Source organism: Schistocerca nitens, chromosome 6 (genome assembly GCF_023898315.1).
Source record: "Schistocerca nitens isolate TAMUIC-IGC-003100 chromosome 6, iqSchNite1.1, whole genome shotgun sequence".
Taxonomy (NCBI): Eukaryota; Metazoa; Arthropoda; class Insecta; order Orthoptera; family Acrididae; genus Schistocerca; species Schistocerca nitens.
The window spans coordinates 311,350,018-311,366,137 of NC_064619.1; the positions used below are offsets into that span (position 1 = coordinate 311,350,018).

The window sequence follows — 16,120 nt, forward strand, 5'->3', positions numbered from 1 at the left end:
GTACACCTGGTATGTTCTCAGCATTTGCCCTTGATGCAAGAGGCACTGGCTGCCATCCTGGAGTTTGCTTTGTTTAATCTACGGTACATGCTGCTACTCTAGCATTTCAGGCACAGTTACTTCTTGTTGCTGCACAAATTTTTTTTTAAGAATAGAGTTTAGCACACAATGCACATTTAATGAAAACACAAATAAGTTGCCTCACATTCACTTTCATATGATTCACAAAAAAAATTAAGTTGATCAATGGTGATGTAGTAAGTATGTAATGAATTTCATCGGTAACTGTCTATTTATTTGATATGAGTTTTACACAACTTACTGGCTGCTAACACTGATGTCAAAAAATTTAAACACAGGAATTATAAAGCTGGTTATGTTCATGCAGTGTACAACATGAGGAATAGTGAAGCATTAAAATACAGGATTCAACGCCGTGCTGGAAATTTTCCTGCAAATATAAAAGAATTACATATTTAACATGATTAGCTTATGTCAAAAGAAAAAGTAATTACAAAAGCAGCTTGCCCACAATAGAACTATAACTTTGCAGGAACTCTTGAACTTTAAGTAGACACTGTCTACATGCAGTCTTGAGCCACATACAAGTAGTATTCCACAGCTCTAAAACATGGAAATATAACTGAAAAAGATGCATAATGAAATCCAACTGACCAATTATTCAGTGTGACAGCCAATCTTCTTGTGCAGTTTTAAAAAATGCAAATATGAAGAAATTAACTTTTTTACACTCCTAGCTCTACCAGAGAGATGTGATATAACACCTATATTCATTTTTTTCTGTAATTTTCCTATACTGATTGGACACAAATGATGATCAAAACTTCACTGCACGACATTAATGGTCCCTTCACATCTTTTTAAAGACACTTTTGAGAAGTAGATCAATGTTCCAAAGCAGGTGCCTATGACTCCTCCCATGAGGTATTGAATAAAAAAAATTGTAAGTGTGTTTTGTCGTGAACATTTCCAGCTTGATTACAGATGACAGAAAAAAATTATATACTGCTCCTCTAACTCAAGTGTACTGATGGCAACCTGCATTATAAGTGTAGAGTAGCATGGTCATTTGGACAGTGCTTTTTTAACCTTAAGTGTACCTCAATTTCACCAGACACAACAAACTTTTTTGACAAATGACACATTGGTGGAGTGTCAATATCAATAAACATTGCCATTAATAAACAAATTACCAGACAAATGTGGCACTATGCTAAAAATGAGGGATACAAATTATAGTCTAAGAGATAATCATTTTAATAACAGATGAAGTGGTTATACTGTATCAAATATTTAAAATAATACTATAACCATACAAAGAAAAAAAAATTAAAGCAACATGGAAGGCAAGCAATGTCACTTATTCATTTTTTACTGTGTTCTAACATTTCAGCACTTTAGTACATAATGCTTATGGTCAAATTCTTTTGGTTGAAGGTTTCTTGTTTGCCCCAACTACACTCTCAACCACTATTCTGGAACTAACTTTTACACTGTGTTACTAACTCACCAGACATTCCACTGTAATTCATGTAGCACTGTATTGGAATACATGGAAAGTCTCTTGCCTATTTGGCGAGAAATTCGAAAGTGCCAATTATATTGGAATCTTTTCTCCGGACATATTTCTCTTTTTTATTCCATTCCTCACCAGGAAATACTTAATTTTAAAGTGTTTCACATGGAATGTAGAATCTGAGTGGATATTGCATTTGTATTTTATTTAGATTGGCAGTACACTAAGCTCTAGCAAATTCAGCCCCACAATAACCTGACTCACATCCGAAGTGGTGCACAACAATGAATTATTGTGGGCAATAAAGTTGCTTGTGAATTACAAAGTTAAACAGTGGTATACATATTTGAAATTATGGCATTCTTTACAGTTAGGTATCACAGCTTCTGAAAGCAAAAGTGTTATGTTAGACCTCATGCAGGAACTCAAAATTTTACATTAGTTGAACCGACGTTCTTCGCAGAAAGCCATTGCTGCCGAGTGGAAAATGGAAGGTTATGTGAAAGACTGAGAATGAAGAATCGAATGTCAGTATTTACAGATGGTACATACAGCAATGCAGTATGGAAATTCCAGTCAGTAGCCCAATAAAAAAGGAAAAGGCACCTGCATTTAATGAACAACTTAACCTAGTACCCTGTTTGCACCAGTACGGATTGGCTATCAAACTGGAAAAAACAACATGGCATTTGGAAGCTGACAGTAAACAGGAAAAGTTGCTTCGCTAATGAAAAAGATGCAGGTGAGTTTGTAAGCAAGATACAGAAGACAACAGAGGAAGATGATTTAATTGCTGATGCCTTCTGCACTGCTACTGAAACCGGACTCTTTTAGAAGATGCTTCCTTCAAGAACATTAGCTGCCAAGATCTAATTGGAAGCTTGTGGGTACAAGCAAAAAACAAACAGCACAAAACATTAATAGCATGTTGTAACACAAATGGGAGACATAAACTACTACTCATGGTGACTGGAAATCCCAACATCTATGTTGCGTTGGACATATTGACACAAGTAGACTGCCAGTGCAATACTGCACTCAGAAGAATGTGTGAATGAATTGACAAATATTTTCTTGGTGGTTCTACCAAACATCTATATCTGCAAGGGGAAAAGAGCTAAAGAAGAAAAAGCTTCCACTGAAAGCTATCATTGTTATTGTTAATCCTCCCAGTCATCCTTCTGATGTGACTTTAAAATCAAATGGTATACAAGCACTCTTTCTTCCACCCAATGTAACAGCACCCTAATTCAAAGCATGGACCTGGGGATTTTGGAATCAAACGTCATTATTGACACATGCATCTTATCACCTTGCTGAACAAATGTGAAGATGAGGAAAGCAATCAACTTAACATGACAATATTTTCCAAGCTGCTGAAGCATGGGATGAAGTGGAGGGCACTACCATAATGAAGAGCTAGAGAAAAGTGTGACCTACTGATGCAATGTTGGATCCAACACTGAGCGAAAGCTATGAGTGAGTCACTTTGGAATCAATTGCTGATACTTTGTACACTGACATGGTCCCCCAGGAGGACAAGACACTGATGACGAAGAGGCTGCTAAGTGACTGAATGAGGAAAATTGTGAGACTGGTCAAACTTTAACACACAAAGAAATAAACAAAACCCGGCAGGAAAGTATTGATGAAAGTGATGAAGAAAAGGACATAGGGGGGAAAGAGGGTGGAGATTCCTCACACTGCTGGTGCTGAAGCTGCAGATGTCTTCCTGAAATACATTATCCAACAACCAGATAAATTTAAAACCAATGTAATGCTTGTAAGGGAGTTGCTTGATAAGGTATATCATCATTGCAACAATTAAAAATTTGGGATATGTTTCAAAGTGAATGATACTATTGTATACACACTCAAGGACGAAGTTTTCTTGGAAAATGAATTAAATTTTGGGTTTAATAAAGTATATACCCTATGTTTTTCAAATCAATTTCAGACATAATGTTGAGAATATCATGGACCCAAAAAGTGACAACGTTGAGGTTCTACTTCGAGTAAACAAACGCCCAGAGTTGATCAACATCATCTAGTGTCGCAAACTACAATACCTTGGCCACTTCATGAGGAATCAAGAAAGATATGAACTGCTTCAATGTATCCTGCAAGGAGAAATCAAAGGAAAGAGACCTCCAGGATGAAGAAGAATTTCTTGGCTTGACAACCTTAGCCCTTGGTTTAATATCAGCTCTGAAGAACTGTTTCGCATTGCAACTGATAAAGGCAGAATAGGCATGATGATCGCCAATGTCCAAGGCGGACAGGCGTGCTAAGAAGAAGAAGAAGACCCGATCAATAATTCGGCACCCATATGTGCACGAAAGGGTCAGATTAGCAAAACTCTAAGTGTATTTCAGTTTGTGACCTTGCTTTGACAAAAAAGCAACCCATAATGCAATTGAATTAATGAGCCATAGGGCACTTCTGCACAAGCAGCACAGTGTTGAGGGTTATAAACAGAGTGCCTTCAAATTTTAGGAGCATACAGTGGCACAACCGTGTGTAGGATTACAGTCTCAAAGGCCTCCACACAATTTATTACCACATATTTTCTGTGTTCTAAAATTAAGTAACAAAAACCCTAGCAGGAAAGAAAACAATATGGGAAAATATACTATGCTGACTGTGTTCATTTCCTGTTTTACCTATAATGTTCATGAAAAGTGAAATGAAGGAAGATTGATATTTAAGGCAGTGTCAAGTCAGTAGGAAAAGAACATTAGCTATGGCCCTATTGAACAAACCATCTAATTTTAACCCATAATGTTATATGAAACGCAACTGATGAAAATTGAGGCTGTGAAGAATAATCTCATGATTAGATTAGATTAGATTTACTTACATTCCAATTGACCCGTAGTGAGGTGGTCCTCCAGGATGTAGAACACATCAGAAAAACAATAATACATGATAAATACTTGCAAATCAAACAAATAAGCTAATGTACCATTCCACAGGTCCCAAGTGGAATTATCGTCGTCTTTTTAATGAACACTATATGAAAGAATCATTTTACAAGCACTAATGCACTGAATTTAAAATAAAAAAAAGTTTTTTTATTTATAAGGTAATAAACATGTAATAGAATTACTATAATACTTATTTACAATGAACAAATTACTACACTGAAATGGTGCAGAAGTTAGATTGTACTTACACACACACACACACACACACACACACACACACACACACACACACACACACACACACACACACACACAAATCAGTTGGTTATACTGAGAAATTCATCAATGGAGTAGGAGGAGTTGGCCACCAATAAATCCTTTAGGCTTCTATTAAACTGAATTTCATTGGTTGTTAAGCTTTTTATGGCTGCTGGCAATTTATTGAAAGTGTGTGTTCCTGAATTATGCACACCTTTTTGTACAAGAGTTAAGTGGCTTTAAATCCTTGTGAAGATTATTCTTATTTCTAGTATTGATTTCACGAATTGAGCTGTTGGTTTGAAAAAGTGATATATTTTTAATGACACAGTTCATTAAGGAATAAATATATTGGGAAGCAGTAGTTAGTATCCCTAGTTCCCTAAACAGGCTTCTGCAAGATGTTCTTGAGTTCACACCACATATAACTCTTACTGCACGTTTTTGTGCCCGGAAAACTTTAGCTTGGCTTGATGAATTACCCCAAAAATAATACCATATGACATTATGGAATGAAAGTAAGCATAGTATGCCAGCTTTTTCATTTTTAAAGTTCCCTATGTCTGACGCAATTCGCATTGCAAATAGAGATTTGTTAAGACGCTTCAGCAGTTCTGTGGTGTGTTCCTCCCAGTTGAATTTATTATCACGCTGTAATCCCAAGAATTTAACACTGTCCACTACTTCTATCTGCTTGTCATCCTATTTTAGGCACATACTCATGGGACGCCCCTTACAAGTTCAGAACTGCATGTAGTGTGTTTTTTTTCAAAGTTTAGTGACAAAGAATTGGCTAGGAACCAGTGATTAATGTCCACAAATATTTTATTAGCTAATCTTTCTAAGACTACACTTGATTTGCTATTTATTGCAATGTTTGCATCATTGGCAAACAAAACGAACTTGTCATCTGGTAATGTTACTGATGAAAGGTCATTGATATACACAAGAAAAAGTAAGGGCCCTAGAAAGGAACCTTGTGGGACCCCACATGTTATTAGTTACCAGTTGGGTGATGCCTGATAGCTTAATACATGTCTCTTTCCTAGTAACACCCTCTGTTTCCCACCAGAGATATAAGATTTGAACCACTTTGCAGAATTTCTTGTTACACCATAATATTCTAATTTACTTAAAAGGATATTGTGATTTACAAAGTCAAATGTCTTTGACAGATCACAAAATATACCAGTTGCCTGCAATTTTTTGTCTAATGAATTAGTAAATGCTCACGACATCACATGTCTGTCCATAAATAAAACCTATAAGTTGCTGACAGTAGAAAGGGTATATATGGTAATATACATTAAACTCTTATCAGCTCAAAGAAATGTGTCAACAATCACACAATTTTTCATTTCAAATAACAGTAACGGAGTAGGCAATTAAAATTGTTTTGAACACTGTTAATGTTTTCGTTTCTTTAATAGATATAACAATAAATATGATTGTAATATCATATTCAGTATAGTAAAAACCAACAACTTAACCAAAATACATTTGAAGTCCACTTCTGATGGAAAGTAAAGTAATAACAAGATATTAACACTTATCTCCTTACACAGGATACAAGAGATATTACAACAGTGAATGGCAAAAGTGACACTTAATGGAAAAATAAGGAAGTGCTTCATTGTTTCAAATTGTTAGGCTACTAAAAATTTGTTAATACATTATCACTTCCTAACATTTCTCAGTCTTCGTCCCAAATGTATGGTAATTTACTACGTTGTCAGCACAGCATTTCATTCAGCAAAGAAGTGTAGCTTTCCAGTTGTCTTTATTTGCTTTTTTTCATTTTTAACCCATCCATATGAAAACAGCTTTATGAACATTATTACATTTTTGGGTAAGTAAATTTAAATAAACATTCCGACAATCAATATCCCAACATTAATGGCTGATCTAATGTGGGTTTCATCATTATTAACATTTTAGCCAACACTGCCATTATCAGTGCCTTCAAGGAAAGAATTCTGTCAGGTACTTTATCAGCCACAAATCAAGGAGAAAAAACTAGAAAGACACTGTGCAAAGTTTAAAATCTATTGGTATAGTTAAGTCAAGAAATTATGAGATAGAATAATCAAATACAATTAATTTATCTTGACTCCACAGCGAGTACCAGTGCTTTCTTATTACTGAACCACAAACATTTATAATACAAATGTAGCACAAAGATCCTAAATAATTACAAAGTCATAACTCCATAAAATTTTTGTTTCGTGAGCTTTTGGCATTTCCATATACAACTGTATACCAATGCCTATCACAGAAAACATTTTGTCAGCTGATACCAATGTGTACAACAAACATTATTACACAAAACACTTTCAGTGTGTGAATCGATGATTGACGAGTCTTCTAAACACATTATCTTACATCTTTCACAAAAAAATATCTATGATATTTCAAGCTCTATCTAAAATAATCAGTCACTTCAGTCAAAGAAACACTATTTCCTGCTAACAGCTTACATTACTTCAGCAGTATTATCACAATGGATGGATCTTCTATTTAGCAGATTCTCCAGAATCTCTGGTAAGGCACCTTCATTCAGCATATCAGTACTTCCATTGGTGTACCTATGAGAGAAACTCAAGTAAGACTACAAGTTAATCTCGCATTTAAAGAATTTGTTCTACATTTTCGAATTTCTTCCAAAAAAATATTTTCACTACAGAACATTGCATTATAGCAATCCAGATTCTGAGTAGAGTGGTGAATTAGAGTGGACATGAGGAGGTTCAATGAGGGATGGGCAAGGGGTGTGTGTGAGAGGGGAGAACATGAGACACAAAAGTGGGAGGTAGAAAGTAGTAGTTTGCAAAAAATTTGGAGAACGTGGAAAGAGGAAACTAGTTATTCTCACTGAGCTACTGATCAATTGTCATTGTTTTAAAAGTACGGTAGGGTCTTTACTATCTGGTCTAATGTGGCGGAAGGTCAAGCTAGAAAACAAAAAAAGCTGGATAGACCGGAGTTCAACAAATTTTCTCTTCCTACACAGCCGTATCATTCAAAAAACAATTTTTTTTATCCAAAGCCCAATTTTATTACACTTTCTGACTTCCTACCTAATACACTGCTTGGGGAGGAGGAGGGGGGGGGGGTAGTACATACTGTAGAGGTTTCCAATTCACTAACGATTTACTGTTGAAATAGTGCAGATGGAGTACATGAAATGATTAAATTTACAGATCAATAGCACAAGCGGTTCAGAGGTACCAGGTATTGGCTCACACTGAAACACTGCTGTTGTACATGATGTACCATCCCTGGCATCCAGTCGATCATACAGATGGAGAATACTGTGCTGGAATAACATTATTCCATCCCTGCTCGACATGTGCAGGTCGTTTGGTAAGAGCTGTTAGTTGACGAGACATACGAGTCACTTCTTGTCCCATCATATCCCACAAGTGCTCAATTGGAGACAAGTCTGGAGAATGTGCTGGCCAGGAAAGTTGCTGCATGTTGAGTTTCAAGGCCACTGTGTGGGCAAGCATTATCCTGTTGGAACAACACATCACTTTCCAGTTGCAGGACCATCAAAAGGATGGGTCTAACAACATTCTGCACGAACTTAGTGCTGGTTATTGTTCCCTCCAGAAACACAAAAGGTGAACAAGAATTGTAGCTTACCACAACTGAGACTATAAGGCCTGGGGTGGGGCCAGTGTGTCTTGGACGAATGCTCACTAGGTCTACCTTATTTGCATAAATGATTATCATTTGTTTGCAGGCAGAATCTGCTTTCATTGCTGAAGACCACGGCGTGCCATTCCATCTTCCAAGTGATGCTCTAACAGCACAAGTCAAGCCGTGCACATTGATGCTGTGGCGTAAGTGGAAGATGGGCTAGAGGTGTGTGTGGTCCAACAAAAAAGATAAAACTTAACAGGTTTGAGGTTTTAAAAACGTGTTTAACAGATGACTGTTTCCATCCTTTACCCATCTTCTGTGCTGCAATATCCTTCTCCAAACATATGATGTCAGCTGGCAATGCTTCCTCCTGCTCAATAATGTAATACAGAACTGCCTGAAACAACCTGAACCCTTCCGAATGTCAGGTGGGATTTCTCCTGTCATCTAAGTCTGCCTCATCCTCTTCTTTTACTTCCTGCTGCATCACCATTTTGACAATACTGTTGTCAGTTAATTCATCAACTTCATCATTTGCCATCCATTCTGTGATGTCCTCTGAACTAACTTTTTCAGCCCAGTAAATCCTCGAGCGACAAAACAATATCATCATTTCCATTTTTGACTTTAGTTTCACACATGAATTCAAAGTTAAAATGTCACCTTCATGGTACAACAGAATTTTCCAAGACCTTACAAGCAATATGTTTGGAATCTCTTCCTACGCTTCGGCTACCCATCTCATGAGATCTAGTAAGTCAATTCTCTCCACAATGGTTACACAGAGCCTTTATTATTATGAATCACTGACATCAACCAAATGAGAAGAAGGTGATGATATTTCTTCTTTAGCATTTCAAGGATGCCTTGGTCCATCGGGTGATGAAGAGTGGTCATATTTCGTGGTAAAGATAATTAAGATAATGCTCTGATATCTCCACCTGTGAGTTTGTCACTGGCAGGATTTGAAGGTGTGTTATCAAAAAGCAGCAAAGCTTTCCTTGGTAAGATGCTCTCTACAGTTGGCACGAATTCCTTTTGGAACCATATTTTAAAGATTTCTGAATTCATCATCATTGCTTTCTTCTGATGAGAGTACTGTATGGACAGTGATTCCAGATTTTTCAGGTCTTTGAAAATTCTAGGTAATGTAAGCTTATAGTTACCGCAAGCCAACAAAGTTAACTCATGACTCAATTTTTTGTTTTTACCAAGGTGTTGCAGTTTTCTTTTTTGAAGGAGGTATTTTCCAGAGAGCACCTTTTAAGTTAAACCACTCTCATCATATTTGTACAACTGTTCACCAGAAAATCCCTGCTTGTCAACTAGCATCAAAAGATAATCTTTCAACAGTGACACAGCCTCTTTGTCAGCAGATAAAGCCTCTCCGCTAATGGTAATCTGGCAAATACAGAATATTTTTTTCCACCAATCCAACCATCCGTCACTGGCAATAAATTCTGAATCTCTGTTTCTATTTGCAACTAAAATTGCAATGCTTTTTCCTGCAATATTGGCCCATGGACAGTCAAACTTTTCCCTCTTAGATTTTCATGCCATCAAATAAAGCTTCAACTTTTTCATGCTTACCTGTCAACACTGTTTTCCTTACTTTTGTTCCATTTTTACTAGCTTGGGAAGCACACCACTTTTCAACTGTTGCTCCATTTATTCTTCCAGTCTCCAGTTTCCTACCCCTAATTCTAGTTTTTGCTGTTATCCCAGAAACCAATTGAATTACAGCACATAATTTCTGACCCATAGTCACTACAAGTTTTTTTTTCTGTTTACCACACATTTTACTGCACAAAACAACAATTTAACAATGCATGCACTCTGGACGTCTGATATGCAACCAAAGAAACAAAGAAAACAGCGTTGCCAACGGAGATGCTCCCTATTTGTATTTGTTGTTGTTCATGAGCACTGGATGAGGCCCTCTTAAGTTTTGTTTGTTTAAGAGTGGTTCCAGTAATTTATTCGATATTAACAATACACTATGTAGCTTATAATTGTGACTCCAGGTGTGTTAGAATCACAAAATTTTGAAATGCCACACAGCATTGAAGCCAGCAGCCACTTGCTAAACCTTTGGGAAAGTACAGTATGCACAATATATTAATCATCATTTTATCACAGAGAAGTATTACTACAAAATTAAATTAGTAGGTTGGATAGCATGGACTACAAAGAGATGACCATGGATAGTCAAGTCTCTACTGTAACCACTGTAGTTATGGAATTCTTATATATAACAATGGAAAATCCAGGATGGAATGTAACAATATTATGAAAAGGATAGTTGCTATTCACCATATAGCGCAAAGAGGCAAAGAGGTTGCCTCTGTATATGTCTGCTTGTGTGTGTGTGTGTGTGTGTGTGTGTGTGTGTGTGTGTGTGCGCGCGTGTGTGTGTGCGCGCGCGCGCGCGCGCGCGTATACCCGTCCTTTTTTCCCCCTAAGGTAAGTCTTTCCGCTCCCGGGATTGGAATGACTCCTTACCCTCTCCCTTAAAACCCAAATCCTTTCGTCTTTCCCTCTCCTTCCCTCTTTCCTGACGAGGCAACCGTTATCATCAGACATTTGAAATGCACTGCTGGATAAATGCCACCTCTGCATTCCTAAATGTTTACTAGTATTATCTGCCCACCTTCCATAGGCCATTAATCCATATTTTACGTCGCTTGGAACCCAGAAAAGAACTTCCTTGATCCATCTTCAGTCCATTAGGCTGACTCCAAGATCCCATTTCCTTTTCATTACAGCTGTAGTTATGTCTTCCATGCCCTTTATTCCACAACATTTTTGTTTGCTTTCCTGTTTCTCCTAGTTATTTCAAACAGGCATCTCTTCATTGCTTGTTGAGCTGCTCCCAGTTCTTGAATAGTTGTTTGATTGTAAGTGCATATATCAAGTTAAAACTGGTAACAAAAGTACACTGAATAATTTTCATTTCAAAATCACCCGTATACTTTTGAAAACATTTATTTAGTTTACCAAAACCACTCCAGGCCATTTTTACTCCTGTGTTTACTACTTGTACAGTGCTTCCAGTCGTCGTTTGACCTCAACTGTTTCTACTACTTTGTCGTTAATTTGGTATTTTATAATTTTATCTGTTGCATATACATTATTTCATACTTATTATGATTCCTTTTTAAATTTTCTTAATTGAGTTTGTAATCGTAAGCTACGAACTTCGCACCAATCGGCGACGTTATGTGTTCAGGGGTGAAATGTTCTGTGTGTGTGTGTGTGTGTGTGTGTGTGTGTGTGTGAGAGAGAGAGAGAGAGAGAGAGAGAGAGAGAGAGAGAGAGAGAGAGAGAGAGAGATATGCCGACAGTGTCCAGACTAACGGTCCATTTACATCCATTCTGGCCAACAACCTGATCCTATGGTTTGCTTATGCCAAAGCCAATTTTAGTTACTCGGGACTTACACCCAGCTTGACAAAATTCGTCCTCTACGCTGTAGAGGTACAAGCAGCGATCACTGTGGCGCCACACGAAAATCCCTACGAAAAGCTTAAACTGGAATGAATCTGGAAAGTCACTGCATCACATGAAGAGTGAATCAGACAGGTACTAATGGAAGAAGACATCAGTGATTGTAAGTCATTGCAATATCTGCATCATTTGCAAAGCAAATCTGATACACTTACTGACCCTGACAACCTACTAGGCACCCTATGGAGCAGTCGACTACCACCACATGTCGAAGTGATCAAGGTGTTGCAGAGAAAATATCACTGGGGAGCTCGTAGATCAGACTCAAGAGGCCATGGCACCTGCACAGGTTAATGCAGGGACAGTGCCAGGCAGTAGTATGACAGTGGCACCAACAGTTGTGTGCACAGATTTCAATAGGCTGAAAGTGAAAGTAGACATGCTACATACACAGATCGGTGCACTACTGTCTCAGGAAAGGTAGAGAGTGTAATCACTGAAGGTACAGAAGCCAATTTCTAACAAATGCTTTGTTGTCAAACATGGAACATCCTGTATGCTGGTACCACCATAGGTTCAGCAACCATGCACATGAATGTACAACACTATGTTCGTACCCAAATGCCAGTGGCAGCTGGTAGTAGGTGTAATCGACTGCCCAACATAGTCACGGCTCCTGTTTGTTAGTGATAGGAGATCCGATCAGAAGTATCCGATAAACACCAGTTCAGGCTCAAAATCCTGCCAAGAACTTCAGTCCACCACTGTGGACCACAGACAGCATTCTGTTTACCTGCCGTGAACAACTCATCCGTCTACATGGTGGACAGACTTAAATTAGGGACTGCACCACCTGTTTAAGTGGGACTTTACCATTGCCGAAGTTACAGAGCCGATAATAGAAGCTGATCTTCCAGCCCATTATCATATTTTACGAGATGTAGCCAACATCATGCAGGTTGACAACATTATCAGGATGGTGGAAGCAGGTTTTCACCGCGACACATTGGTGCATAGAGCCATGCTAATACAGACATGTGATGAGTAGTACGCTGCACAATCAGGAGCATCTACACACATGGCGCACAACACAGTGCACCACATAGAAACCACATATGGTCCACCAGTGTCTTGTAGCCCAGCAGACTGGCACTTAATCGTTTGGCCATCACGAAAGTGAAATTCCATGCGATGCTTAAATAAGGCAAATCCGGCCATCAAATAGCCTGTGGTTGTCCGCCTATCATCTTCTCCCGAAGAAAGGAGCACCCTGGCACCCAAGCAACAACTACCGCACACTCAATGCACAAACCGTGCCTGACTGCTATCCTGTACCACTGTAACACAATTACATGCGACAGGGTGTGACAGTATTTAGTATATTTGACTACGCCAAAGCATATACGCAGATACCTGTGACAGGAGAGGACATTCCTAAGACACTGATATAATCATTCAATTCAAACTTTTTAAAAGTAAATTTATGATGTTTAGATTACGGAACTACATTAAATATTAAAGTGCCTCAAACACTTTAGCACTGTGTTGAATGTGGCCAAGTGTGTGTGTGTGTGTGTGTGTGTGTGTGTGTGTGTGTGTGTGTGTGTGTACAGACAGGTGACGTTCATAGGCCACCAAATTTCATTTACAGGCTTGCTTCCGCTGACAGAAAAGGTAGAAGCAATCCTAAAAATACCACGGCTGATGATAATTGATGAATTACGGCATTTTTTATGCATGCTAAAATTTAACTGCTGACACCCCATGCACTGGTACTACAAGAGCCATTGAACAGCCGTTTACGCAAACCAGCAAGTCAGCACAGTACTCCGACAATGGTCAGAAGATTCATGGCAATCGCTCCCATATTTTTCCCACAAGTTTTCGTATCAGTGTAAGTGGAGTGCAACTGTGAACTCTCAGCTGTATAAGTGGCAGTCAAATACTTCTGTCCACAAATAGAAGTAAGGACATTCACAACCCACACGGATCACAAACCAATGCTCTACGCATTACAGCATGAACTGTTCTCCCCACCAGTACAATTATCTGCAGGTTATAAGCCACTACGGACTTAAGGCGCATTTCTGGCACTGATAACATAGTAGCTGTCTCTCTAATGTCAGCGGCGATTTCTTTCTTTTTTTTTTCTGTGTGTGGGGTTTTCGGGCGCAAAACATCTAAGGTCATAAGCACCCAGTAAAGAACCAGAGAATGCTGGGACCGCAAGGGGAAAAAACCGTTGCGAGGCTCAATACAAAAAGGAAGGAAAAACAAATCTAAAGCATCAAGACGTTATGGAAGAGTATCTAAAGGACATCGACGAGAAACCAGAGTCACCAGGTAGAAATCAAATCTCTTTTGCATATTACTACTTTTAAAAAACTTAAAATGCGAGCCACAGCTCATACGTCATCTGCTAAAATGTCTGGCAAAGCAGGTGGCAACGTAAGTGGCTAAAATAGGGGCAGAGGATCGGGAAATATCTGACCGTTAATGGCTGGCTACAGAAAGGACAGCTAGGTGCAGGGTCGTCACTCAACAAGTGGCGGCGACTAAAGCAGCAGTGCCCTTTTCGCAACTGAGCTAACATTACTTCCAAACGGCGAGACGGCTGGGAGGTAGTCGACCAGGCTGTTGCGAGAGGTTTCACTTCTCTGAGTTTGTTCCCATGAATGGTCATGTCAAAGTGACGTGATACACTGATAGAGAAAAGTAAAAATATCTTGTGAGGGAACAGAGTAAGAGGTGGGCCAACCAAGATGGACAGCGGCCTTGGCTGCAGCATCAGCAGTGTTATTTCCAGGGGAACCAACTTGGCCAGGAACCCACATGAACACCATTTGGGCTCCCCCGTCCGGGAACAAATGGAGGCAATCCTAGATCCGTCGAACGGTGGAGTGGACTGGATCAGGATCATCTAGACCCTGAAGGGCACTGAGGGAGTCACAGCAGATCACACAGCGAGTGAGCTGGTGCATACGGACATAGTGAACAGCCTGATAGAGGGCAAAAGCTCTGCTGTAAAAATTGTGCACTGGTCGAGAAGCAGGTATTGAAACTTACCAGCCCCGATGACAAAAGCACAGCCAACGCCATGGGCAGACTTCAAACCATCAGTGTACAAAAATACGCTATCAGCAAGTTGTGAGTGAAGTTCCAGAAAGTTGCAGCAATAGGTCAGCTCGGGAGTTGAATCCTTTGGGAATGAGCTGAGGTCAAAACGAACACAAACCTGTGACTGAAGCCAAGGTGGTGAAGGGCTCTCCCCCATTCAGAAAATGGCAGGAAGTGCGAACCGCAGCTGCTGAAGCAAGTGACGAAAGCGGACGCCGGGAGGCCGCAGAGAAGAAATGTACATCTCGTACTGGCAGTCAAGAATGTCATAAAAAAAAAAAAAAAAGTGTCAAAGGTTGAGTGGTCCGGCACGGAAGAAAGCTGACACGCATACCTACTGAGTAGGATGTCGCGCCGGTACGACAGTGGTAGTTCACCGGCTTCTGCGTAGAGACTCTCAACAGGGCTAATACGGAAGGCACCAGTGGCGAGACGGATCCCCAAATGGTGTATTGTATTTAGACGCTGTAAGATAGAAGGCCGTGCAGAGGAGTTGACAAATAATCCAACTTGGGGCCGACAAGAGATCGATATAGGCTGAAGAGGATTGTCTGGTCAGTCCCCCTTACCCCCCCGCCCCCCCACAGGTACCACTCAATACACGAAGGACACTGAGGGACCGGGTGCAGAGTGCAGCCAGGTAGGACACGTGACACGTGGGGTGACCAACTGAGTTTCCTATCGAACGTAAGCCCTAATAACTTTGTTGCATCCACAAATGGGAGAGCATTTTGGCCCAGTTGCAAGGACAATGGAAGAAACACCTTGTACCGCCAGAAGTTGATGCAAATGGATTTGATAACAGAAAAGCGGAAATCATTTGTGACACTCCACGAATAGAGACGGTCCAGACAATGCTGAAGACAGCGTTGCAGGAAACACGTCCGCTGAGAGCTGCAATAAATAGCAAAGTCGTCAAGGAAAAGAGAGCCGGAAATGCCAGCTGGAAGGCAGTCCATAATGGGGTTGATGGCTATGGCGCAGAGGACGACACTCAGTACAGAGCCCTGAGGCACCCCGTTCTCCTGTGAAAAGGTGTGGGACAAGTAGGAACACACACACGTACCTAGAAAACTCTGTCCATTAAAAATTCCCGGATGAAATTGGAAAGACGACCACGGAGGCCCCATGTGTGCATAGTATGTAGAATGCCTGTCCACCAACAGATATCATAGGCTTTCTCCAAATC

The 16,120-nt window shown here is 39.7% G+C and overlaps 1 protein-coding gene across 3 annotated transcripts in view; it reads right to left on the bottom strand.

Annotated features, from left to right (window-relative positions):
- Window positions 1-6,128: 6,128 nt before the first annotated feature.
- The window catches only part of LOC126262828 (uncharacterized), a 116,809-nt gene continuing 106,817 nt past the window's right edge, over window positions 6,129-16,120 (bottom strand). For all 3 annotated transcript variants that reach the window (XM_049959678.1, XM_049959680.1, XM_049959679.1), the window contains one exon: window positions 6,129-7,307. In XM_049959678.1, the coding sequence (XP_049815635.1) occupies window positions 7,287-7,307 (21 nt within the window). In that variant the 3' untranslated portion in view covers window positions 6,129-7,286. The remainder of the gene's footprint in view (window positions 7,308-16,120) is intronic.